We start from the raw sequence: 26,843 nt of genomic DNA on the forward strand, positions 1-26,843 counted from the left end.
TGCTTTCCGCCCCCCTCCCTCTCTTGCCTTAGGAATCGGATTGCATGCCCTTTGCTTGCCTTGCAAGGAAGGCCTGCCCATTGCTGCGGCCGCCCTTGAGGGAAAGCACTCTGTCTGGCGCAATGAATAATTGAAGCGGTATAGATTCCTTAAAGTGCTTTTCTGGAGGTGGGAGGCCTTTGTGGCAAGGTGGCAGCCGCCTGGCTCTTTCTGCCTGAAAGGTTTCAGTGGAGAGCACCGCAGTGCTTCGTGCTGCCTGTCCCACAGGCTGGAAGGTGAGCTGCCTGCCTGTTTAGAATGGGCAGATGCTCTGAGTTTCTTTTTTAAGTTGCCTTCCCAGACAAATCCAGCAGCTGCAATGTGTCCCCAGGGCTATGGTTCTGTCAATATCCAAATCCCCCCTGCCCCCCCAACTGGTGTGTTATTGTGGGTTTCTTGTACAACATGTTCCTGACACAATAACAGTGCATTAGCGGTGGATTTATTCTGCTTTATTACTTGATCTCTGATGTTTCCCCAGTTAGGCTACCATGTTATTGCTGTCTGGAGGGGCTATCAAGAGTCAGCCAGCCCCCACCCACCCTCAGAACATTTGCAGTATGCAAAGTTTCATATAATTGTAGAATTATAGAGCTGGAAGGGGCCCTGAGGATCATCTAGTCCAGGCATCCCCAAACTGCGGCCCTCCAGATGTTTTGGACTACAATTCCCATCATCCCTGACCACTGGTCCTCTTAGCTAGGGATCATGGGAGTTGTAGGCCAAAACATCTGGAGGGCCGCAGTTTGGGGATGTCTGATCTAGTCCAATCCAGCGCAGGAATATGCAGTTGTCCCTCCATGGTTGAGACAGCAACGCTTCTGAATCCTAGGCGCTGGAAGCCGCAAGATGGGAGAGAACTGTGTTTGAATCCTGCTTGTGGCCAAGCAACCTCTGCAGCATCTCCTGCTGCGCTGCAGCGCCCGTGCTGCCCAGCAACCCCCAGGCCACCCTAGGGTCCCCTGTGGCACCTGGTGCACCCCCTCCAATCCCAGGCCTTCCTACACTATTGCTTGCTCCTTTCCCACAGGCATCAGGTTGGCCACTGTGAGAAAAGGATGCTAGACTCGGTGGGCCTTGGGCCTGATTCAGCAGGCCTCTTCATATGTTCTTAAGAGGAGTCAGGCCTGCTGGGACAACTCCCAGCAGCTGCAGCTCTTGCCAAGCTGAACAGAAGAAGCTGCCTTGGACAGTCCGATCCTTGCACCAGCCAGCAGCTCATTGTCTCCATATTCAAAGCTCTCCAGAAAAGGAAAAGCTCCACAGTCCTCCCCATTGCCCTCTCCTCTGGTCATCCAGGAGGCTGAAGAATGCAGTGTGCAACAATATAATCTGCGCCAGCGTTTCCTTGTTGGCAAGAAGGAAATGCTAAGAAAGTATCAGCTGGAGAGAGAGAGAGAGAGAGAGAGAGAGAGAGAAGTGTTGTAAGGCTACAAACATCCCTTAATTAACATTCCTGAGTTCTGAGGTGTTTCTTCGGAGACAAAGCGCTCTGGACTCTTTCTCTTTCTCTCTCTTTGGTCCAAGCCAAAAACGAGCCAGGATCCCAGAAAAGAAGGCCTTGCGACTTAAAAAAAAAAGAGGAGAGTTTCAAAGTGCCTTCGATGTGGAAAGCGGCTGTTCCTCTTGGGAAATGGAGAAGGGGCAAAAAGGACAGAAACGGCTCCCAAGCTCACCAGAAAGTCTGCCTGGAAAACTCAGCGCAAGGAGGCAAGCCATAAATTGTACTATCATGGCCACCTCCAGAATGTCAGTCCACATATTATCAGAAATATGTTTATCGGGACTGAAAAGCCCCCAAAGCCGGCCAGGTACCAGATGGCAATTCTTAAAATATCAATGGGTGTTAAGATAATCTCATTCCATTGAAAGAATCCATGGAAACCTTCTCTGTTGGGGTTGTGGGGAAGTTGATGGCCTTGAAGTGAAACAACAAAATCTTATAAAAGGGAGTAAGATTACACTGTGGGCTGTGAGTGCAGATATATGATGCCGAGTCTGTTCTGGTTGTGAATTCTCAGGGTGCCTCCAAACTGGCACTGTTTTGTAGGAGACACTCAAGCACATACCAGAAATGTGGGGGGTGTACAATCAGAGTGGGGTGGCACAAATCCATTTCTTTAAATAATCCACTTCTTAACAAAAAAACCACAACCCAGACTTTTTGCAGAGAACAGTGATGGAGCAATGCACTGAAAAGTGTGGGATGAACAGGTGATTGATGAGAAGACTTATAAAGAAATTGGAATGAATGCCCATCGTCATAAATCAAATCAAGAGGAATGCTCAATAAAGATAGGACATTGTCTAACCTCAACGTAAGCTTTGTGAAAGCAAATCAAGATGAATGATGCCCAAAAAACAGGCTGTCTAAAGAAACCCTCAGCAAAATGATCTTTGAGATGGCTCTCCCACATTTCCCCCTACCATATATTTCACCCTGTAAATAGATCAGCCTTCTCCAACTTGGTGCCTTCCAGATGTTTTGGACTACAACTCCCAGGCACCATGACTGAGGAATGCTGCTAAAGAGTAAAGAGCTTGCTCTGGGTGTGTGCAACTGCCACATTCTGTATTGGGTGCCAAGATACATGTCTCCGCATTTATAGTCCTTAACGACACTGGGAAAATGAGCTGGAGAAAGTGTGGACAGTTCCTGTTAAGCCCTTGGGGCTGTGCAGACCTGATTCTGTTCAGCTTCTTGACCTTTCTAATATTTATCAGAAATAAGCTATGCATACTTTTTTTTAAAATGCATTTGCTTCATATGCATAAACACTTCAGGTTGCACAATCAGAGGCTTTCCTTGGCGTGCATTTTGGATGTGCAGAAAGTGAATCAGTCCAGCCCTGCCTCACAAGTGGCCAAGAATCCTGGTGGGGAGGTGGCAACAGGCAGAACTGGAAGGCTTCTATGGAGTTCTGCCTTCAGGCTCCTTGCTGTACATTCATATTTTTCTTATATAACCGGGTGGCACTGGAGAGAACAGCTTAGAAATCTGCCAGCTTGGTGGAGCTCCTTTGTCCTCAGGCCCCTGCTGACTCACTGATGACAACTGACTTAAATGTCCTACTTCATAAAACTCCTCTGTGTCAAGTAAGGACAGCTTCCTCCCAGGATGGCCTTACTGATGCATGGTGTGATTTGGGAAATGTTTGCAGCTGAAACATAGCCGGCAAGGAAGCTCCCACTTTTGTGTCCTTTTGGCCACCAGAGAGTGCCTCAGAATCTCAGTTACTTTGGAACAGAATTTGGGATTTTTTAATTTAAAAAAATGCAGACCTGACACGCCCAAGGGCATGTGAAGAAACAAAGCACAGCTCCCATATTTGCAAAGAAAGGAGCATTTTAGCAGATTCAGCTTGCCGTGGATGGGCAAGAAATGTGATTGGGCTGCTTTGTTCTATAATTTCCAGTCTGCCTTTTCAAATTAAGCTATTTTTATGATGATTTGCAACAGTGGATACAAGCCCTGTGTTGTTTCCAGCAACTGGAAGACTCAAGACCAGACCTTATAATCTGTGGCTTCCCAGACTGCACCCTGACTTCAGCTGCTGGTAAAAAAGGAGTTCCAGGAATTGCTTACTCACAAGTAGGCACCATACTCATGAGTCACATGACAACTCTGGGTTGGAAGGTGCATGTCCTGCCATCACTCTGGAGCCTGCATTCCTGAAGACTAAGGGGTGGCTCCATTTCATCCTCTTACAGCTCTAAGGCTTCTTCAGCAAATCTCCCGCTAGAGGGATCTCCCAGGGGATCCTCAGCACTGGTCCAAGTGGAAGCTCTGTCTGCTCCCCAAGAGTGTCTGGTTTGTCCTCCATGGACTCAACAATACCATAGCTGCCAAGTTATCCCTTTTTTTAAGGGATTTTCCCTTATGCTGAATAGGCTTCCTCGCAAGAAAAGGGAAAACTTGGCAGCTATGCAATACATGTGGAAAGTATCTAGAGGTCTTAATAGACCACAAGCTTAACTGTTGCTGTGGTGCAACAGCAAAGAAAACTAATGCAATTCTGGGCTGCATCATCAGAATAGTGACCAGATCAAGGGAAGTCATAGTTTCATTCTATTCTGCCTTGGTCAGACCACACCTGCAGTAATAGGTCCAGCTCCATGCACCACAATTTAAGAAGGATATTGACAAGCTGGAACGAGTACAGAAGAGGGTAATCAAGATGATCAAGGGTCTGAAAACCCAGTCTTATGAAGAACTGTTGAGGGAGTTGGGTATGCTTAGCTTGCATAAGAGAAGACTGAGATTGATATGGGAACCATTTTCAAATCTCTGAAGGGCTGTCACATGGAAAATAGGGGAAGCTTGTTTTCTGCTGTTCCAGAGGCTAGGACCCAAACCAATGGACTCAAAGGTGGTGAACTCTCCTTTATTGGAGGCTTTTAAGCAGAGGTTTGGTGACCACCTGCTAGAGATTCTTTAGCTGTGGTTCCTGCATTGCAGGGGGTTGGAATAGGTTGCCCTTGTGGTCTTTTCCAATTCTACAATTCTATGATTCTATGACTTGGTGTATGGCATCAGGTCAGGTCGAGACATAACAGGTGGGTGGCAAGCTACTAGTGGCCTGGACAGAGCCATGCTCCGTTCACCTTGGGAGTGCAACAGGTTTACAAGGCAATGTGAATGAAGTTGCTGAATGATGAGCAACTTGTGTTCATTCCCCCTCTCCCCATGACAAGTTGCTTGTTTTCTGGGCAAGGAGGGGGCCTGTGTTGGCTCCAGGGTTGCAGCAATATAGGCCAGGTGTTTCAGCACCATGGAGAGCTCTGAGGGAGCCACTTACTCCAGCAGAGCCTAGAGGACCAGAGCCCCTGTCTCCCATCTATTGCTCCTAAGCTCCACCTACTTTGTGAGAACAGCAATCCTTAATGGGCCAAGCCTCTGGTCTACAGATGGGCATTTCTTCTGTGCTTCCTGGCCTTCCACCTGGCACGTATCCTGTGCCATGGAGTAGACTAAGAGACCAATGGATTCAAATGACAAAGGAGATTCTAACTCAACATGAGGAAGAACTTCCTGATGCTAAGTGCTGTTTGATAGTGGAACAAGCTCCCTCAGAAAGTGATGGACTCTTTCAATTGAAGCTTTTAGATAGAGTTTCAATAACCATCTGTCAGGTATGATTTAGCTATGATTCCTGCGTTGCTCCTGAGTTGGAGGAGAGTTGTAATCCCTTCCAACTCTACAATTCTGTGGTTTTATGAGCACGAAGAAGCTGCTGATCTGGAGTCAGGTGTTTCCATAGCTCTTTGGGCAGCTGACCTTCCCCACCAAAAACGCGGATACACATATACACACCCCAAGCACTTAACTGGATGGAGGTGGTCTGTGGAATCCCTGGTGTTACACTGCCAATGTGACTTTCTTCAAGAGTCTCTACCACCATCTCTGCCACCACCCAGTTAGTTTTAGAAACTTGATTCCTGCCACCAAAGAGCTAGGAAACCTGTGAGTCAGCTCAGACCTTTGAGCACGAAGAGCTGAACAAAACAGGCTGTCAGAATTTGAGCTACTTCATATGCAAGGCAAAGGAGGAGGCAGAGGAAATGGCTTTTGATATTATAATTTTTTCTGGATGTGGATAAGACAGGCTTGGAATGCACCATTCATGAGACTGGATTCAGCAAAATCAGGGGATAAATAGTGCTACATTACAATGGACTCCTTGACATGCAGTTAGCCTGCTCCTAGACAAAGTAGTTTATAAAAATGGTAAAGATTTGACTCAGAAATACCACCATGGCGTAGAACTGACTCTGCTCTCTTACACTATCATTAATTCAGCGAAATCTTTCTTTGTTGACTTCATCAGGCGAGTGATAAATGGATAAGAGAAGAGGGCACTGTATTTCCCCCCTGCCACTTCTCCCAAGTGATGTTGCATAAATTAATATGTTTCTGCATAACCATAATAAGCAAATACAGAAGGCATGGAAGTCTGCCAGTCTTTAAGGTGACACAAGGCTCTATTGTTTAAACTCCATCATTATTTTGAAAGCACCTAACAGTCTTCTAAGAGGTAATTAGTGATTTTAATTTTAAAAGTGATTAAAGTGCAATGACTAAGTCCTCTGTTGTGAGTGTACAAGCAGCGTGTACTCTGGACAACCCCCCCCCCCAAAAAAAATCCTTATTTTTGTTATTGTTGCCAAGATCCTGAAAATTTTCTGAAAAGCCTAAATGGTGAACCCAAATATTTCGCAGGTTAGAAGCAAATCAGTACAGATTGTCTTATCTTTCCTCATTTATCCTGGAGTCTCCTGGAGTCTTGGCAAGGCAAGACCGAGGCCCCAATCAATCTCTTCCACAGGGAGACCTCCTCTCACTTCTTACCTTTGGGTTTCAAGCTTACCTCTTCCCCCATATGGACTAGAACCTTGCTGAGTTCTATACTGATCATACTGACTTTGGGGGTTTCACAAAGCAGTTGCAAGACTTGAAGGCACAGCCATTGTGTGGGTTTGTGCAGGGACTTCCTTGGATGGAGGCTGCTCTTCCTTTCGGCGATTCTTTTTACCATTTTGTGTGTGTGTGTGTGTGTGTGTGTGTGTGTGTGTGTGTGTGTGTGTGTTGGAATCATGAGTCACTCCCCAAAGTCTTAGAAACTGCTGGCTCAATGTGTGAGAGCCTCTGTCCTGAGACTCTCACATGACGCCAAGAACCCTTTTTGAGCAGGATGAACTTTCTTCCCATTCAGCCCCTAAAAGGGCCATTCATCTCTGGGTGCTCCAGGGGACTGAGTCTCCTGCTGTTTCTGCCATACTGAGCAGCCTTCCAGGGGACCCGGTGCAAAAGTCACATCCAGCTGCAGCTGCAATCTTGCCTTTCCCAGCTTATGGCAGGCGCAGAAGTTTCAGAGTTGTTTACAGGAAATACAGAGGGGCGAGGAAGGGCCCCCTGCTCTCCAACCCCCTCCCTCCCCTTTCTCCCTGCTCTGACAAATTCACATGGATTGGTTATGGATGACTTCCGCTCTTTCGGTGGAAATCTGGGAGAGAGCTTGGCTGGGTGACCGAGTGCATGGCTGTGTGTGTGTGTACATGAGACCACACATAATAAAAAGAGGGGATGAACTGCAGGCTCCTTGCTATCAGCTTTGTAGGTCAAGTGGGTGCATTGGCCGACATTCTGAATATATATATTCAGAAGCCTTGGGCTTGCTAATCGGAAGGTCGGCAGTTTGAATCCCCACGACGGGGTGAGCTCCTGTTGTTTGGTCCCAGCTCCTGCCAACCTAGCAGTTCAAAAGTCAAAGTGCAAGTAGATAAATAGGTACCATCCTGTCGGGAAGGTAAACGGCGTTTCCGTGTGCTGCTCTGGTTCACCAGAAGTGGCTTTGTCATGCTGGCCACATGACCCGGAAAAACTGTCTGCGGACAAACGGACAAACATCGGCTCCCTCAGCCAGTAAAGCAAGATGAGCGCCGCAACCCCAGAGTTGTTCGCGACTGGACTTAACTGTCAGGGGTCCTTTACCTATATATATATATATATGTGTGTGTGTGTGTGTGTGTGTGTGTGTGTGTGTGTGTGTGTGTGTGTGTAATTGTGAATTCCACTCCCCACCCCATACCAACTGCCTTGAGATACATCTTTGTGAGAAGAAAAGGCTATGGAGTAAACCCTTCACAAACCCGGAATAGAGTCTGTAAGATGGTTAGGTGGCATCTTGTACGCCTCCCACCGGCAACTCCTGCTGCCAAGTTGGTGCCACATGTATTGCTCTGCTTTCCTTTGGACCACATCAGCGAGGCTGAGAAGGAGATCTCGTTGTCTGGGTAGCCCAGGCTTGCACTCCATTGTCTCTCAAGACAGACTGATGCCAATAACAGTTACATCCCACCCCAATCTCAATGACACCCGAACAGATCTTGCTTCCCAATTGGTCACAGCTTTGGATTCAGCAAAGAGCAAGCATGTCTCTGCGTCTCCGGCTTCCAGCCTGTTTTTCCAGCTCACTCACTCGCACCACTTTGGCTATTATTCTCCTACCTGGTGGTTAGATAAGGGTGGTGGAAGAAATGTCCTCCCATTAGCCCGGATGGTACTATCCCCTAGTTTTAGCTCCTGCAACCTAGCTCATTATTTTGGGATGCTGAAGAGGACTCTTAAGTAGCCAGTTAAGATCTTACACTGTCTTACAAAGAGTAAACTCCATCCCTCCATGCATCTGATGGGATTGTTGTTCTTGGCAGACATGCAGGCTTGCTTTCTGGTGGGCAGCCGAGCTGTGAGTTTCAGCAGGATGTGAAGTCTGGTTTATTCTCCCCAGAGGCCAACCTCCAGGATCTGGCTGATACTAGATTCCCATAGACCAGGTTCTGGGAGCCAAATGCAGCACTTCAGGACTCCCTATCCAGCATGCCCCTCACAGGCCCTGTGCTGCACACTCCTTGGGGGCATTTGGCCTGACTGGAGAGTGTCCTTGAACTCTGACGCAATCCCCTTTGCTTGCCTGGATGAAGGCTGCAGAGATCTGTGCAGGGCTGAAATAAAAGAGTCCCACCTGTTGCTCTACCTCCTTTTTGCCTCCAACAACACCCACTATTGACTCTGGCATGTGGCCCCCAGGATGGGTCCCCATGAAGGAATGTGGCCCTTGGCTCCACACCCCTGAGACAGGCTGTGGTCTGACCTTTCTGGTATTATTTGGCTAGGTGCAAAAGGGGGGGATACTTATGTATCTTGTTGGGTCTCCCTTGTAGCCTTTCTGCTTTAAGTGTGGGAGCCTGAGACACCCATCGTAAAAGGTGGCATTGCTACAAAAAACAACAACCCCAAAACCCTCTACATTTCCCCCTTTGTAGATGTCATGGCGGCCGCAGTATCGCAGCTCCAAGTTTCGAAACGTCTATGGCAAAGTGGCCAACCGAGAGCACTGCTTTGACGGGATCCCGATCACCAAGAATGTCCATGACAACCACTTCTGTGCAGTGAATACGAAGTTCCTTGCCATAGTAACGGAAAGTGCCGGAGGGGGCTCCTTTCTTGTCATTCCACTGGAACAAGTAAGTGACTCTTTGTTTGATTATAATCAGCAGCGTTATATGCCACCACAATCTCCAAGCGTTGAGAGACTCTAGGGTTTCCAAAAGCTTACCTCGGTTCTGTTTCCTTGGAAGGAAGGAAGGAAGGTCAGAGGAGCTTGTGGGGTCTTCAGGATAGATGATTTCATTTACACCTTAGCATCAGATGGAGGGGCTCACAGAATTAACACCTCAGCATTATCTTGCTTCTCCTTCAGTTGCAGCTTTGGATCCGGCACTGAACAAGCAGGTCTCTGTGTCTCCAGCTTCCAGCCTGCTTCCAGTTTAGCTCTCTCACACCTCACTGGTTAGTGTTCTCCTAGCTAGGTGAGGGAGTGGAATAAAGGCCCATCCACTTGCCCTTTGGCACACAGCAGCCTTATTGGTTATGCTAGCTAATCTGTTTAACTAGTCAGCCACAAGCTTTGCCAAACAAAAGGACTGGTTTGCCAGCTTTGCTTCCATATATTCTACCCCCACAAATATGTTGTTGTTGTTGTTTAGTCGTGTCCGACTCTTCATGACCCCATGGACCAGAGCACGCCAGGCACTCCTGTCTTCCACTGCCTCCCGCAGTTTGGTCAAACTCATGTTCATTGGAACGGACTTAGGGCATCATCCAGACCAGGCACAGGCAAACTCCAGCCCTCCAGATGTTTCGGCCTACAACTCACATCATCCCTAGCTAACAGGACCAGTGGTCATGGATGATGGGAATTGTAGTCCCAAAATCTGGAGGGCTAGAGTTTGCCTATGCCTGATCCAGACTGACCCCCCCCCCCCAAATGCATATCATCATCATCATCATTGCTAAACAAGCTTATGTTAACCTGTTTATTGTCCTTTCAACAGGGGGGAGGGACTTTCTTTGTTTCGCCTTCTGTTCTCCAGCTGCTGCCAACGGCAACTCAAGTGGAGACTCTTTCTGCATGGGAAAAAGTGGAACCAGCATCTTGAAAACATAAAACATTGGAGTGAGGGGGGGAGGGGGGATGTTGCACCCCCACATTTTCCTGCAAATGATTGCATGTGCTGACTTTGCCCCGTGGGATTTCCCTAAGATGCTTGTGTGGATTTTAAAAATTAAACATGAAAGTCTGGGTTATAAAATTTTAAACACCGAGTAATTTTAAACCGACTTCCTGGAAGTGGGCCTCAGGGAGGATGCAGGGGCACCTGTCAGTCATGTTTATTTATGGTCCAAGGCTCTCAGGCAATGCTATAAGAATTGCTATAGGGTTCAGGGTGTGGCTACAGCTTAGACAGATGGAAATGGGCTTGATTCCCTTTCCGTGTAAAGGGGTTGGAGAGAGATTGATGCTGTGAACCAGCACTGCATTCACCCACAATCAATAGTGTGTGTATGTGTGTGTGAGAGAGAGATTTGGGGGGGGGGAGAGAGAGAGAGAGAGAAAGAGAGAGAGATCCCTAACCCTAGAGCTGATAATCCCATCAGACTCTGCTGGCTGCTCTGAATCTATAAACAGCCAAATATAGCCCTGGTGGGGATGTTCTTTATCCCATTTCAGCTGGGACTGTGCACCTTTCCAGGTGCCCTGCTTATCGAACATTCATCCTGACCTGTTTGCAAAACATTTGCAGGGAAATTAGATGATGCCCAGGAGTGCCTGGCGTGCTATGGTCCATGGGGTCACGAAGAGTCGGACACGACTAAACGACTAAACAACAACAAGTTATTCATTGAGCATCTAGCCTTATTGGTTTGCAGAGAGGTTACACAATGTTACATTAACAGTGCATTTTCCCATCACTTCCCGTATCATAAAAAAAACCTGTGTGTGTGTGTGTGTGTGTCTGCTGCCACTGGGGAAAGGGGTTAAACAGGGTTGCTTGTTAGCGCCGTTCCTATTTAATTTTTATATAAATGACATTGTCCAACATATGGCGAAGTACAAGTCATCAGCTCCTGCCCTGGAAGGCAAACATCTGAATATATTGCTATATGCTGATGATATGGCTGTCATGGTACTTACTTGAAGGGGTCTACACAGCATGCTGGAGGGGCTCGCAGCTTATTGTTCCCAAAACTCTTTAAAGATAAATTATGACAAAACAAAAATTGTGGTGTTTACTAGAGCTCGCCACACATTTAGATGGTCTTTAGATGAACACATAATTGAACAGTGTCCTTTTAAAAAATATATTGGTATTACTTTCCAAGCTACATCTAGCTGGCTTGCCCACTTCAAGGCTGTAACCCTTCTAACACGTAGGACAATTGGTGCTTTGCTCAGTTTTTTTTTAATACGAGGGGAGGGCAACTGGTGATCCCGGCACTAAAAGCTTTTGTTGGAAAAGTGATTCCCCAGATGCTATATGGGGTAGAACTCTGGGGATGGAATCAGAAGCTGCTAGAACGGCTTGAAATCTTCCAAAAATTTTATCTCAGAAGAATTCTAGGCCTCCCTCAGGATGGATGACAAAGTTTTGTTTTTTTAAAAAAAGATTTTTTATTGAAGTACGAGAATTTTTACATACATTATACTCTCTCCTTCCAATTTTTAATTTCCCGTACCATTTTTCCTTTCCCTTCCCACCCCCTCCCCCACCCATAATCCATTGGAAGGGTTCAAACAGTTGTCCTCGGCCACGGGCACAATGTCTTTAATTTCCATTGAATGTCTTCTGGTCCAGTAGTTGTTATCCATTGAAGATAGGAGTTCCATCTGGTCCTTATCATAGTAGACTTGGCCTTCCATGTTATTTCCTGTGACGTTACTGCCACGATGTCTGACTGAATAAATTCAAACAAATAATTAGTCCAGACCTCTACTGTTCATTTTTCTCTATCTTTCCAACCTAAAGCTATTGTTGCCTTTCCTGCTAGTATCATTGCTTTGAAGGTGTGCTGGTCACCTTTCTCTATGGCCGTGTTTCCTAGTATACCCATTGTCATAAGATTGAAGTCTATAGGTAGCTTCACTTTAAAAACTTCATTAATAACCTTAAGGATTTTATCCCAAAATCCCCCTACCTCTGTGCATTCCCAATACATATGGGAGAACCATCCCTGGATGGATGACAAAGTAAAGACCCCTTCATCGTCTGTTTAACTCATCGCTTGTTTCCCTTCTATTCCTGTTTTGTGGGATGAAGGTTTTGTTGGGATAGTATGCAATGAATTTTAATATTTTTAATTATTGTTGTGTTGTGTTGATATTTGTGTACAGGCATGGTCCTCACAAGAAACTATTACTTGACTTGACTTGTGTGTGTCAGAGAGAGAGAGAGAGAGAGAGAGAGAGAGAGAGAGGGCTTTGTTGCCCCAGAGTGCCAAATCAGCTTTACAATCTAAATTTTCTGGATACCAGAGTTCAAATCATCACTTGGCCATGAAGCTCATGAGTGAACTTGGGGGTTGTTGTGGGGATTCAAGAAAAAGGGGGAGAAAACCCTGTGCGCCACCTTTAGCTCCTTGCAGAAAAAGGTGAGCTTTCAATGCAATAAATAAATAAATAAATAGAGCCTTCTGTTTTCGCCAGTGCAACTGCTGTTGTGCAACATTAAAGCTCACCCTTCCACTTGTGTTAGCAGACAGAGAATGCTGGATTAAGTTCATGTTCTGGAAGCACCCGACATCTTTGCCACGCCATTAGCTATCTGTTATCCATCTGGTTTTCCATTGTCTGTGGCCAACAGCCATCACAATTTAATACACAAAAACAAGACAGTCCAAGAGTTGGGGTCCTCCAGATGGCCTTTCTCTTCAGATTTCATCCTGATTTGCATGCACAAAGTTTAGGTGGCAGTTAGATCATATCCAGCCTTCAGAGAGTATTTGTTCTGATTTGTTTGCAGGGAGGTTATACAACAACAAACATTTGTCCTGCATTCATTCTGATTTGCTTGCAGGTGTTTATACCTTGTCACTGGCCATTCATTCAACCTGCATTTTTCAAAGCATTTCCCTAGCCATAAAAAAGCTTATGTGTGGATTTGAACACCTTAATCCACTTTAAACCTGGAAACCAGAAGTTCCAATATGTGACTGAATCAGTCCCACAGAACACAGAGTCTGGAGGTGACCCATGTTAAACATGTAACATTTCAGAAATGCAAATGGTCAAAACATGGAATTATAAAGCTTTCCTCCCAATTTGTTTAGGGCTTAGAACTATCCTCCTGGCAGTCGACATGGATTTGCATAAAAAGCAGTCCATAACTTTCTCACTGCTGGTGTATGTGAAGCTACCCTACAGTCAGCAAACCAATCTACATTCATAGAATCATAGAATTGTAGAGTTGGAAGGAACACAAAGGGGCATCTGGTTCAACCCCCTGCAGTGCAGGAAGTGTACAGCAGCCATCTAATTTTGAAATCAACTGAATGACCACCTAAATAATTCTGGGATGAATGCATTACTTTAAATCAGCCATGCTAGCTGGGGCCTGATGGGAGTTCTGGTCCAATGCATCTGGAGGGCACCAGGTTGAGGAAGGCTGGTGTCCTCTTTCCCTGCAGCCCCTGCCTGCGTGAACTTTTAATTCCACCTGAGACACATTTGCAATTGGATTGTGCCAGCCCGCCACTGTCCATGAAATCATACTGATGGGCTGCTAGACTCCGCCTCTAACCCCACCCACTCATGAGGGAGTGGCCTTATATGCATCTGTGAAATGGTGGAGGGAACAAGGTATCTGAATTCACTTGGAGAAGGGGCATTGTTCTGTGCAAAATCCCAGATTCAATCTTTGGTACTTCTAGGTAGGGGTAGGAATATCTTGTGCCTTGAACCCCAAACAGCCATTGCCCACCTGTGTAGAGAGGACTGAGCTATTTGGAGCAATGGGTCTGACTTGGTATATATAATCATAGCTGCCAAGTTATCCCTTTTTTACAGGGATTTTCCCTTATGCTGAATAGGCTTCCTCGCGAGAAAAGCGAAAACTTGGCAGCTATGATATAATGCGGCTTCCTAAGTTTCTAGTTGCTGGAGCTAGATAAAATCAGGGGCGCACCTTGCTGCATTTGCATAATTAACAGGTGGGTTGGGAGAACAAAGAAGCATTGGATGAGTTTCTTTGCAATCAGCTGGAATCTTTTGAAATGAACAGACCCCTAATTAATATGCTTCTATATTTAGCAGAAATAAATTGAGGTAGCCTAGAAACTACCGAGAGCAGCCGCTTCAGCTCAGGAGTCTAAAGTCCTTTCTGTGATATTCTGGCGAGCTTTTATTAAAATGTCTTTCTTCCCCCTCATCCAGTACATTGCCTTCTCTCGGGGGACATATGTTCCCCTGCTGGCAGATCAGAAATCTTAGCTACTTTATGATAAAAACCTGCTTCTCTGTTCTTACTGGAAGCCAGAAAAACTCCCACTCAGCAGACAGCAAGGCAGCTATGGGGAAGGGGGGGGGGAAGGCCCACATGAGAAGTCTGGGGGAGAAGATGCGAGCTGCAAGAGACCTGCCAATTCCTTAACCTAGACACAGCCAGGATCACGAGCGGGAAGGAGGGAGATTGGGAACCTACTACAATAGGCTGCTGAGCATTTCAGTTTTCGGGCAGGATCCACTTTCATAGCAGGAAATTCAGGTTGCAGAATGTTAGGTGATTGGGAGGCTAAATGTTAGAATGTAAAAAAAAAAAAAAAAGCCTTCTGGGTCAGGTTAAAGGGAGCCCAACTAGTCAACATCCTGTTCTCACAGTGGCCAACCATTTGCCTGTAGGAAACCCACAAGCAGGATCTGAGCACAAGCGAGTGATAGCTCCCTCCTGACGTTTCTGGCAACTGGTGTTCAGAAGCATTCAGGAGGCAGAGCATAGCCATCATGCCCAATAGCCACTGAGAGCCTTTTCCGTGAATTTGTGCAATCCTCTTTTAAAGCCATCCAAGTGGCTAGCCAGCACTGCTTCCTCCAGGAGTGAGTTCCATAGTTTAACCCTGCAGAGATCCCCTGCAACAAACCTGACTCCCCCTACCTCCAATTGGCTTTTGGGAAAGTGATGCGGAACTGTGCAGCAAAGTGTGGGGTGGCACTTGCTTTGATGCAACCTCATCTAACCTGCCCCACAAGCAGACCAGAACAAATGCTGATGAAATAGTCAGTGTCATCTCATCTCCTTGCAAAGAAAGCATGCATTCCCATTTACCAGCATCCAGTGCATTCACACCACTGGTTTGGGAAGTGATTTAAGATTATGTCAGCTGCAATCCATATCTGCCTTGTAGCTATCTTGTCTTATGAAATGATCTGTTTCAAATGTTTTCCCCCACCCCACCCCAAAACCCTCAGCTTTGATCTGAATTGAGGAAAAGAATGACCTGTCTGCATTTTAAGCTGGTAATGTGTACACAGCCCAGTTCAGGTTGAATGCTCAGTGAGACTCAACTGCCCAACAGCAGCAATAAGGAAACAAATTTGCCCACCTGAATTAGACTGCTGAAATAAAGGAAGCTTGGCCGAGAGGGGGAACAGGAGCGGAGTTCTGTCTTAAAGGGTATGAGCTCAGTTTAGTTCTGATCCGCAAAAGAAACTTCTCCTGTTCAGAAAGTGCTAGGGGGTGTCCCTGTTCTTTAATTCTAACTGTAGGACTTTTGCACCTGGCTCAGGGTTGTACCATCGTGGCGTGCTGGGGGAAAACAAAGTAGATCAGACAAGCATTTCAGCTAAGAGCATGAGAAGACATTCAGTATGAATTTCCCAAAGAGAAAAGCATGTAAGAGGAGAAAATACTCTCCTAGGTTGTAACTGCCCCCCAAAAAAGAATATTTATTAATTTTCAAACATTTCAACACAAAAACAAAAACAAAAAAGCAAAAATAAACCAATCAAAAAAGAAAAAACATATCAATTCATTACATTAACTTGACATTGTGGACTTCCTCGATTCCCCCCACACTGGGTCCATTTATTAAATCTAAATTAAGCAATTTTCCTTTATCATCTTAAATCATTCTAACACAATTTTTCCATTATTTCAAAACCAATTCTAATCTCCACAACGAAAAAAACCCATCGACTATATCCTTAACCTATAATTCATTAATTAATCCAAATCTAAATTTATTTTCCCATCCATCTCTAATTCTTCCTTTAGCCTCACAATTTATACCCCCAAAATTTTCCATACATTCAAATATTATTTCTTCTATCATAATAACCTTTAACCACATTTATCTAATTCTACCCCCCTTCCCCTGGACTCTGGATCTCCCAGATGTATCAACCAGCTCCATAAAACGTTCCAGTTTCGGACCATCTTAACTGTTTAAGCCCAGAGGTATTTCATTAGAACATAAGAAGGGTCAGCAGGATTGGGCCAATGGCCCGTCTCATCTAGCATCCTGATCTCATAGCAGCCAAGCAGGTACATGTGGGAAACCAGAAAGCAGGATCCGAGCACAAGAGCCCTCTCTCCCCTCCTGTGGTTTCCAGCAACTGGTATTCAGAAGCATTGCTGCCTCCAATTGTGGAGACAGAGTGTTGGCATCCTGGCGAATAGCCACCAATAACCCTCTCCTCCATGAATTTATCCAATCCTCTTCTAAAGCCATCTAGGTGGGTGGCCATCCCTGCCACCTGAGAATTGGATCCTTTGCCTAGAATCAGATGGAAAAGACACCTCAGTGAAATTATCCGGGGGGAACTCAAGACAACATCTTCTCTAAGAGAAGGCTAGACTAACCAGAAGTCATTGTTCTGTCTTCTGATGACATGGCAATGAAATTAGCAAGTGGGGGGGGGAACGAGGCCAGCGAGAAAGAGAGGCAGCATACTCGTTGAGATCTCATAACATGAGATTTCAGGCAGGGCAGCAGGGTGGGGGCAGCAGTGGCAGGGAAGTGAAAACAGGGTGTCCCCTCAAACTCGGCAGTGCCCCCCCCGCCCCATTTCCTAAGCATAAAGCCCCGTTTCATTTCCCCAATTAACTCCCCCGATGAACCTCTTCCTAAGCTGCCGTCTTTAATTGGGTTGACTACAGATGGAGGGAAGTACAATCAGCGTTCTAATTGTGAGACGCAGCTTGATTCCGATTAATATTCCAAAAACAAGGTACATGAGCTGCAGTTGGGAGTGACTCTCCTGTCTCTTTGCCACTGGATCTCAACTCCAGAGGCATTAATATAGCACTTTAGCATCTTTTGTTCTTAACCCCTTGTGGCCAGAACAGAGCATCCATCTTGATCATCCGGATGCCCCACATCTCTAGTTTAGGAGCATAATTTTTTTCCCAATTACCTGTTGGCTGAAATGCATTTTTTTCATACTTGCCAATATCATCTCTGGGGGGATTGATGTGGACTGGGTTAATGAAGGCGCTTGACTGTACACACTGAGCGAGCCTCTATGACTATTTGTACATGGAGATGGCAACACACGGTGCTCATTCAGATCTCCATAGGGATCCAAACACCAAAGAACCAAACTTGCCGGCCCTTCGCTTTAAAAGCAAACCATTGGTTCTCTGTGCAATTGGTTGCCCCTATGCAGAGTTTGGTTCTAGGCTACACTCGCAGAAAGGCACTTGAACGTACCATTTGGGGGTTCTGGAGCAGTGCTTGTAAACACTTAGAACCATAGTATTGTAGAGTTGGAAGGGATCCCAAGGGTCATCTAGTCCAACCCCCTGCAATGCAGGAATCTCAGCTAAAGCATCCATGACAATCCAGCATCCTGTTCTCACAGGGGTCAGCCAGATGCCACAGATTCAGAGGGCTTCTCATGCCTGGAGAAGAATGTTTCTTCTGAACCTTCTTCTGAGCCTTTGACATTTCTACCTCCTCAGAAGTCACAGCACCAGACAAGTCCACAATGCCAGGACCTTTTCAGTCTTAAGACATTATAGACACAAGCTCAGATGCCATAGTAGACGTAGGTCGTAGGTACTTCCTTTGTAGCAGGGCAGCCAGTCAAAAGAGGCATGATCATAGCCGTTGATTGTATATGTCCTTTCTTGATGCGTTTGTTTGTTGGATGGCTTCATCAGGGTTGCCATACGTCCTGGACATTATCATGCTTTCAAAGGTGGAAGTGACATTCGGGGAGAATTTCTGAAAGGTGGCGCTTTGTCCTGTATCTTAGGCAAGTCAATTCAAAAATCATATTTCTGTAAAAAACAAAACAAAAGCCAAACACTTTCAGGTTTTCCTTTTAAAAAAGCTCAACAATTTTGGGGTCTTCCTAAAAAGAGCTCAACAACTTTTGGGATGTCCTGTTGTAACTTTTTGAAAAATGGCAACCCTAGCTTCATACTTGAATTTTCATTTTGTGGTTAACACCAGGAAAGGCTTATGATGGAAAGTGCCCTACTGGTGCCCAGCTGAGTCACTGGAGAAGAGATGGCTTTGTGTGCAGACTATGTTCTTGGCTTGAGGCTAGCTAATTACATTCCATTGTGGTGGGGGAAATCAGAGGGAGGGAAGGGCTGTTGCTGAGAGGCAGGTCAGCTGCTTTGCATGCAGAAGGTCCCAGGTCCAATCCCCAACAGCATCTCAGGAACTGAACCTGGGAATGTCCCCTCCCTGAAATCCTGGGCAGCCACATGTCTAGTCAGTGTAGACATTACACAGCTAGATGAACTGGTAGTCTCTGTATAAATCAGCTCTCTCTGTTTCTGATGTGTATCCTATCAGCTTTCACATGCTTGCTCCTTGCCTCTGAACAAAACCTTCCGCCCCTCTTTTCAGAGACACATTGGTTCACTGCTTGGCTCACGTGCCCTGAATGTCTTAATTGCCCCACAAATTCAGATCCTGGAATCAGCATTTTGAAGCCATGGAGAGATTTGAAAGGATCCTGCAATTAGCTATGTACTCTCTGTGGACTGTTTGACCTCTTCCATCCTGTTTTAATGTGTAGGCAGTGCTATTAATAACACCCCCAGATGGGATTATATTTGCAGCAAGCTGAGTCAAATTTGGTGCAACGAAGAAGTTGTGTGCCCCCCCTTCCAGTCTCGAACATTCCATATCTCACTTTGAAAACAGTTTTCCTCCAAGGAACTCAAGACGGCATACGTGGTTCTCCCCTTCCTCATTTAATCCCCACAACGAACCTGTGAGGTAGGCTATGCTGAGAGGCAGTGACTGCCCCAAAGTCACCCAGCGAGCTTCATGGCTGAGTAGGGATTTGAACCCCAGACTCCTAGGTCTAACGCTCTAACCACTATGCCACACTAGCATGATACAAGCTGCTACTGTTGCCCTTCTGACTGCAAAAGCAAAATGAATGAGGTCCGTTGACCCCCATGTCAGAAGGCCAGACAAACTGAAACGAGTCTGTTAGCCTTGGTTACTGAATTGCGGGGGGTTAGACTAGATGCCCCTTCAGCTCCCTTCCAAGTCCATGATTCTATGAGTCATGTCACCACTGAAAGGTTCTGCTTTAGTCTCACAGATAAGAAAAACTGACTGATGGCAACTTAGAGGTTGTTGTAAGGGAGAATCATAGAATAAAAGAATTGCAGAGTTGGAAGAGGCCCCAAGGATCAGCTCGTCCAAACTACTTCAGTACAGGAATATGCAGCTGTCCCATACAGACACAACTCTCTAACCAACAGAGCTATCCAGGCTCTCAAAGGCGAAATTAGATTGGGGAAATTAGAATATTTTAGGCAGCAGCATGCAAAAAGAAACAGGGTCTGCCTTGAGCATGTAGGCTGAATGACAAGTGGGGAACCATTTGGATGATTGACGTCCTCCCACGCAAGCAGCTCAGCGCTAGGAGCTGGAGGCAGAGGGGCATTTTTTTGACCACATTTTGTAGCGTAAAATGTGCCATCTGGGTAAGAGAGGAGGATTGCTTTAACTTCTCAAGGTATGGCTTGTCTGCGCCAAGTGATGTCAAAGATAATTTTGTGTGCGTCCAATGAGGGTTTCCATAGCAACATTTAGCATTTACACGGATGGAGTGGGTACCCAGAATGGTTGTCATTATGGAAAGAAAGAGAAAAAGAAAACCTGGCTGTTAAGTGAGAGCATTTTGTTTTTAACCATTTTAGTCTCCTTCTCATACAAGGGAGGTGGGGGGGAGGGAAACAAAACCCTAACCTGTGATCAATGTGATCTACAAACCATCACTGAAGAAGCATAATGGTAATTAATGGGATCGCACGTTATGTTGCAAACCATGTGCGGAAAGTCAGCATGCCTTACATGGGGTCACTAAGCATGCCTTACATGGGGTCACTAATGTCTTTGGCCCCAAGGTCACATTTGGAATTTGGAGAGTGGCCATGGGCACCACTATCTCCAATTCCTCTTCCAACACAGCGCCCTTGCCAGGTCACGTTCTCTCGCAGACTAAAAGAGAGGAAGCACACCCACCAACTCAGCTTCTCCAAGAAGTCTGGGGAGAAGTTAGAGCCAACAGAGTTTGCTTGATTTTACATGAGATTCTTCTCCCCCTCCTAAGAGGCGACACGACAGCCATCCTCAGATACATGGAAGCTTGTTTTCTGCTTCCCCAAAGGAGAGGATCCAAGCCAACAGATTCAAATGACAAGGAAAAGAGAGGCATAGGCAACCTTGGCTCTCCAGATGTTTTGGAACTACAACTCCCATGATCCCTAGCTAACAGGGCCAGTGGTCAGGGATCATGGGAGTTGTAGTTCCAAAACATCTGGAGAGCCAAGGTTGCCTATGCCTGGACTAAACATTAGGAAGAATTTCTGGAGGGTACAAGCTGTTCAGCAGTGGAATGGATGACCTCGGAGGGAGGTGGACTCTCCTTAGTCAGAGGTTTTTAGGCAGAGACTAGGTGGTCATCTGTCAAGGGTTCTTTAGCTGTGATTCCTGCATTGCAGGGGGTTGGACTGGATGACCCTCGGGGCCCCTTCCAACTCTACAGTTCTGTGATCTGCCTGAGATGTCATGTGATCCAGAGCCTTGGGCCTCTGACTGTGTCAGGCTGGCCAAGTGGGTTTCCTGGACGGGGGGGGGGGCAGAGATGCCGCTCCATTGTGCTGGGATGGGCATGACCTTTCCAGTGTAGGGCAAGGAAGGCTCTTCCTCTACTCTTCCTGCTGGAGCCGTTCCTGTAATTTGACAAAGGCCAATTGTTCCCAGCACAGCGGCTGGAGAAATGAAGCTCTATCTTGTACCACTGCTGTGGCTCCATAGAAAAAGAGGCTACAAGTTTAGAAGATGTTTTACATACACTGCTCCCCTCAAGTCACTAAATTCCAGGGTGGGGGAAAATGATTTTAAAGCCTTTCTGCAAAGCTAAAGTGCTCTTCGCCAACTTGGTGTCTGCCAGATGTTTGGGGCTACAATTCCTATCAGCCCCAGATGGATGGAAGTTCTAGCCCAAAGCATCCAGGGGGATATTTTAAACTTGAAACCAAAGTTCCACGTTTGAACTTCTCATAATTTTGCAACAGAGTTCTCCAGCCAACCATGGTGTTCAAAGGTGTGTATATGTAAAGTACAAAAGCAAGAAATGCATGTATTCATGGAAATAGCATGCAAAGTCGCGTTATATTAGGAGGCAATCCTTTGCAAAAAAAAAAAATGTGTGCATCCGTCCAAATTGCACAAAACATGCACATTGGGAGAAGTTTGCTGATGAATTTTCATAAGGACCTCTTTTTTTAAAAAAGGGGGGGGCAGGGGAAACAGATGTGGAGAAGCAGAGAACTGAATTTCAGATTTGGGGGGGGGGGAGAGAAACTGCAAAAATCTGAAATGGAGAGCTCGGACCAATTCCTAATCCTAGCCCCACTCCCCTTTAAATATCCCATATCAAGACCCCTCTCCTTTTAATCATATTTGCTGAGAGAGGCTTAGGCACAATTGTCCAAGTTCAGCTGCAACACACACAAACCCCCGCCCAGCTTGCCATTCCAAGAGGAAGAACTGCATGTCCAGGAAAGCAAGAAATAAAAATGGTCTGAAATGCAGCAAGGGGGTGTGGCTAGTGAAGGCACACCCTCTTTCCTTCTTGCGCCATCTCTGTAGCGCCTGCACAATTGAAGGGCTTGTTCTGCACGAAATGGCCCAAAGTGATTCCTCCTGGGTGTGCCAAGGAAGTCAGCCTGATATGTTCCATGAGCATCAGTTTCCGTCGCCTGCTGCCATTGGCCTCTTTGTGTTGCTGCTATGGTCCTAAGAGAATAGGAGAAGAGAAACAGAACATAGGGAGATCCCTGTTTGATCAGGCCATTGGGGGCCATCCAGTCCAGCATCTTTTTCTCACACTGGCCAGCCGGATGCCTCCAGGGGAAGCCCATAAGCAGCACCTGAGTGCAACAGCAATGCTCTCCCCACTTGTGAAACCCAGCCAGTGGCATTCAGAGGCATTTGCTGCCTGCAATCAGGAGGAGTCCTTCTTCGCACAGTGCCTAATTAAGCTCTGGAACTCACTGCCGCAGGAGGCCGGAGTGGTCACTGACTTGGATGGCTTTAAAAGGAAGATGAGACAAATTCGTGGAGGAGGAGGAAACCATCCATGACTACTAGCCGTGATGGCTCTGCTTCGCCACCACAGGTGCTTCTGAATACCAGTTGCTGGAAACTCCAGGAGGGGAGAGGGTGCTCAAATCCTACTTGTGGGTTTCCGTCTGGGGGCATCTGGTCAGCCCCTGTGAGGACAAGATGCTGGACTAAATTTGCCATTGGCCTGATCCAGCAAGTTCTCCTTATGGTTTTAAGGGAAACGTCTTCTGGAGGAGAGGCATCTTCGGTGGCTGATATTTATTAGGGTTGTACCAAAAGCATCTGTCCAGCCTCTTGCAGCACAGCTGGATGGTGGCTGTGGCTCTAAGCCAGAGGTGGCTAACTCCAAGTTTGGGTCCTTGTTTGGCCCCCAGGCAAACTCTTCTGCCCTTACCCAAGGCAGAACCAATTTTCATGAGCTGAGCTGAGCTGAGCTGGGGAGGGACTGCCTTCCTGTTTCTGTGTGTGCGTGCATCTATGTACATACAAGGGTGTGTGAAAGAGGGAGTCAGTCATCCAGTTTTAGCCACATTCCCCACTGGCATGTGGCCCCTGGCGGGCTTGCCAAGGATGAATGCGGCCCTTTTTCCAAAAATAGTTAGCCGCCCCTGGTCTGGATCATCTCCCTTAGCAATGACACATGGTGCTGATTAGGAAATGCAGATAAAAATACTCCCTGATATAAGACCAATGAGAGAGAGACTTGTACAGTATAAGAATGGGGCTTCTGTCTTCCGCAGGAGCTGGGGTGATGTTTCATTCCCAAATTCAGGCTCTTCCTGTGTCCTGAGCCACATTGGCTGTTGCTGATGCAGAGACGGACCTTCCCTAGAGATCCCTGGGGCCAGATAGATAGAATAATAGAATTGCAGAGATGGAAGGAAACCCCAAGGGTCATCTAGTCCAACCCCCTGCAATGCAGGAACCATGGCTAAATAATATCTGACATATGGCCATCCAACCTCTGCTTAAAAGCCTCCAATGAAGGAGAGGCCACCATCTTCTGAGGGAGTCCATCCCACTGTCAAACATCTTACCAACAAATAGTTATTCCTATTGTTTAGTCAGAATCTCATTTCTTGCCATTTGAATCCCTTGGTTTAAGTCCTGCACTCAGGAGCAAGAGAAAACAAGCTTGCTCCGTCCTCCATGTGGCAGCCCTTCAGATACTTGAAGATAACTCTCATATCACCTCTCAGTCTCCACTTCTCTAGGCTAAGCAGACCCAGCTGGGGAGTAACAAAGCAACCTCTCTCTCTCTACAAGGAGCTCCAGGACAGATGGACTAAACCAAAAAGGAAAGGAAGGGCCCAGGAGATCTGAGATCAGGGGTGGCGTACCTCCACACTGTCTCCAAGCACCTGAGTAAATTAAGGGTAGCTATACTGTAGACATACCACAAAAATGGGAGCTGCTGTACCTTTTTCCTCTCTGGAGGTGAGCCTAGTTGGCTCCCATTTCTCCATTTAAAATGCCATTTTAAATGGCATTTCCCTTCTTGGCATTTCCCCTCGCCTGCCCCTTGTTTAGTCTGAATAGCACACAACATTTTATTCATTTAGATATACATTTGTTCTCTTTACTTATTCTGTTTGAAAGCATGACCAGCATTTTTAATTGGGCACAAACCGCTCCAGAAACATTCCCCGGAAGGGAGGGAGCTCATGATGTCGTAGAGAGCAACCAATCTATGCAGTGTACACAGCCAACTTGGGCTGAAAATTTGCTGAGCTGCTTCTCTCTACACTTGGCAGGTGGGGGGGGTCCCCACCAACTTGTCAAGGTTGTTCCATCCTGGGGGGAGCTAAAGAGTAGGTCATCTAGGCCAAGAAGCTTCTTCACCTCTGCAGTCTGATGCAACAAACCCGCTTTTGTTTTTTCTGTGGTTCAGAAGGTGACAGGGAAATAAATGCATTGAAATGTGTAGGGTGAAGGAATTATTAACAAGAAGATGGATCGGAATGAATGTTCAATATAGACTGGATTTAATCTCACCTCTGCATAAGCAGCCTGGAGTAAACCAGCCTGGAGTAAAAACCCTTTGTGTTTACTTTGGCCCTGATTCTGCTGCTCTCTGCAAGAAGGAGAAGCATAGACTCCTCAGTCAACTACTTCCTCCTGTGTCCCTTGCCAGGCTCTGCAGTGAAGCTTCCTTCCAAGGCAGTAGCAAGGCAGCTGCGGAGCATCTTGAGAAGCGGGAGGGAAGGAACAGATGGATGTAGGCTTCTGTTCTCCTTTCTGATGGACACAAGTCATGAAAGAGCAAAAAGGTCTCCCCCCTTTGCAGCTGCACTTAGAGCCCAGTGGAGGTCTGGAAAATAACGTGCAGCGTTTCAGGGCTGCTGGAAGCCAGGTGGCTATGGTTTGCTGCTTTCCGGCAAAGGCTCCCTCTGCCCCTACCGATCTGGTACTGCAGGAAAGAGGCTCGCAGGAGACTCTGGTGTTTGAATCAGGGGTCAGAGCCTCCAAATATACAATGCTGCAGTCTTCTGTGCACAGCTGAAAGTGGTGTACAAGACCAGGCATCCCCAAACTGCGGCCCCCCAGATGTTTTGGCCTACAACTCCCATGATCCCTAGCTAATAGGACCAGTGGTCGGGGAAGATGGGAATTGTAGTCCAAAACATCTGGAGGGCTGAAGTTTGGGGGTGCCTGTACAAGACAAATGAGGAATGGCTGCAGAGCATCTGTTTTGCATTCTGAAAGTGGGAGATCTCTGACTAAATCCCACTGCTAGTCAGCACAGAGACTGCACCGTAGACAATGCTGAGCTGATGTACCAAAGGATCTGTTCAGTAGAAGATAATTTCCTCTGTCCTTAAGCAATCATAAGAACATAAGAAAAATGCCCCATCTAGTCCAACATCCTCTTCTCACAGTGGCCAACCAGACGTCTGTGAGAAACCCACAAGCAGAATCTGAGCCCAAGAGCCCTCTCCCCTCCTGTGGTTTCCAGCAACTGGTGTTGAGAAGCATTGCTGCCTCTGATCATGGAAGCAGAGTATATAACCATCCTGGCTAGCAGCCATGGACAGCCCTCTCCTCTCTGCATTTATCTAATCTTCCTGTAAAGCCATTTAGGTTAGTGGCCATCGCTTCTTTCCATGGGAGCGAGTTCCATCATTTAGCCGTGCACTGCATAAAGAAGGACTTCATTTGATGTGTCCTGAAATCTCCCAGCATGCATCATCATCATTGGATGTCCACAAGTTCTAGTGTGAAATTATTAAGCAAACTTCAATACAAGCGCTTCATTTTCTCTCTTGTGGCTTCCATTCGTGGATCATCATCTCCAGCCCCAAATAAAATGAATTTAGCTTGTTAAGGGAGCGAGCGACAGAGTGGGAAGGAAGGTCACGGAAATGTTGCCAAATGTTTTCCTGCAACGATGCAGTCAAAGTAACTTGTTTAATCCTTTAAAAGCAAGCTGAATTCTGCACCAGGGAGCCAATGTCTCATGTCCACTGCACCCTTGGGAACCCGTGGTGTCCACACAGGCCTGCCCTTGTCATTCTGGAGTGGCTCCCAAACCAAAGCATCTCTGAGAGAAACGAGCATCTGCAAGAGGTTGGGGGGGGGGGCCTCTTGGCCAGGGCTTGGATTTAGGTTGCTTGGCAGTGGGCCTGACAGGCCACATGGCAGACGGGCTAATCTCTCGCCCCTTATCTCTGCCCCCCATCTGCCAGGCATGTCCTCCTGTGTGACCTTCAAAGCCTTGTTTTTAGGGGCAGGGAAGGGGAAGGGGTAGCAAAGGCTGCAGAGAATGAAAAGCGCAGACATCCTCAGCTAGCAACTATTTTAGCCTCGGCTGGGCTCTGCACTAGAGCAGGCGTAGGCAAACTCCAGATGTTTGGGACTACAATTCCCATCATCCCTGACCACTGGTCCTGTTAGCTAGGGATGATGGGAATTGTAGTCCCAAACATCTGGAGGGCTGGAGTTTGCCTATGCCTGCACTAGAGTGAAAAAACAAAGCCAGCCGTCAGCCTCTCTCTCTTTTCATCAGCAAGGCTGAAAACTGGCAGTAATGCTTCTGAACACCAGTTGCTGGAAGCTGCAGGAGGGGAGAGTTTCTGTTGCCCTCGGATCCTGCTTGTGGGTTTCCCATTGTCATGTCTGGTTGGCCACTGTGAGAACGGGATGCTGGGCTAGATGGGCTTTTGGCCTGATGCAGTAAGGCTCTTCTTAAGGAGGTCTCTTGTGATAGCAGAACCTCCATGTCCAAGGACACTCTACTTCTAAATACCAAATAATGGGGAACAACAATTGGGAGAGTGGTTGTTGCGCTCAGGTCCTGCTTGCAGGCATCCAATCGGGGACATCTGGCTGGCCACTGTGGGAAGATGCCGGACTAGTTGGG

The 26,843-nt window shown here is 46.7% G+C and overlaps 1 protein-coding gene across 1 annotated transcript in view; it reads left to right on the forward strand.

Annotated features, from left to right (window-relative positions):
- Positions 1 to 26,843, forward strand: part of CORO2B (coronin 2B) — an 83,262-nt gene that overhangs the window by 32,598 nt on the left and 23,821 nt on the right. The window contains exon 2 of the mRNA XM_035130905.3: positions 8,863 to 9,063. Within this exon, the coding sequence (XP_034986796.1) occupies positions 8,863 to 9,063 (201 nt within the window). The remainder of the gene's footprint in view (positions 1 to 8,862; positions 9,064 to 26,843) is intronic.

Source organism: Zootoca vivipara, chromosome 13 (genome assembly GCF_965207765.1).
Source record: "Zootoca vivipara chromosome 13, rZooViv2.hap1.1, whole genome shotgun sequence".
Taxonomy (NCBI): domain Eukaryota; kingdom Metazoa; phylum Chordata; class Lepidosauria; order Squamata; family Lacertidae; genus Zootoca; species Zootoca vivipara.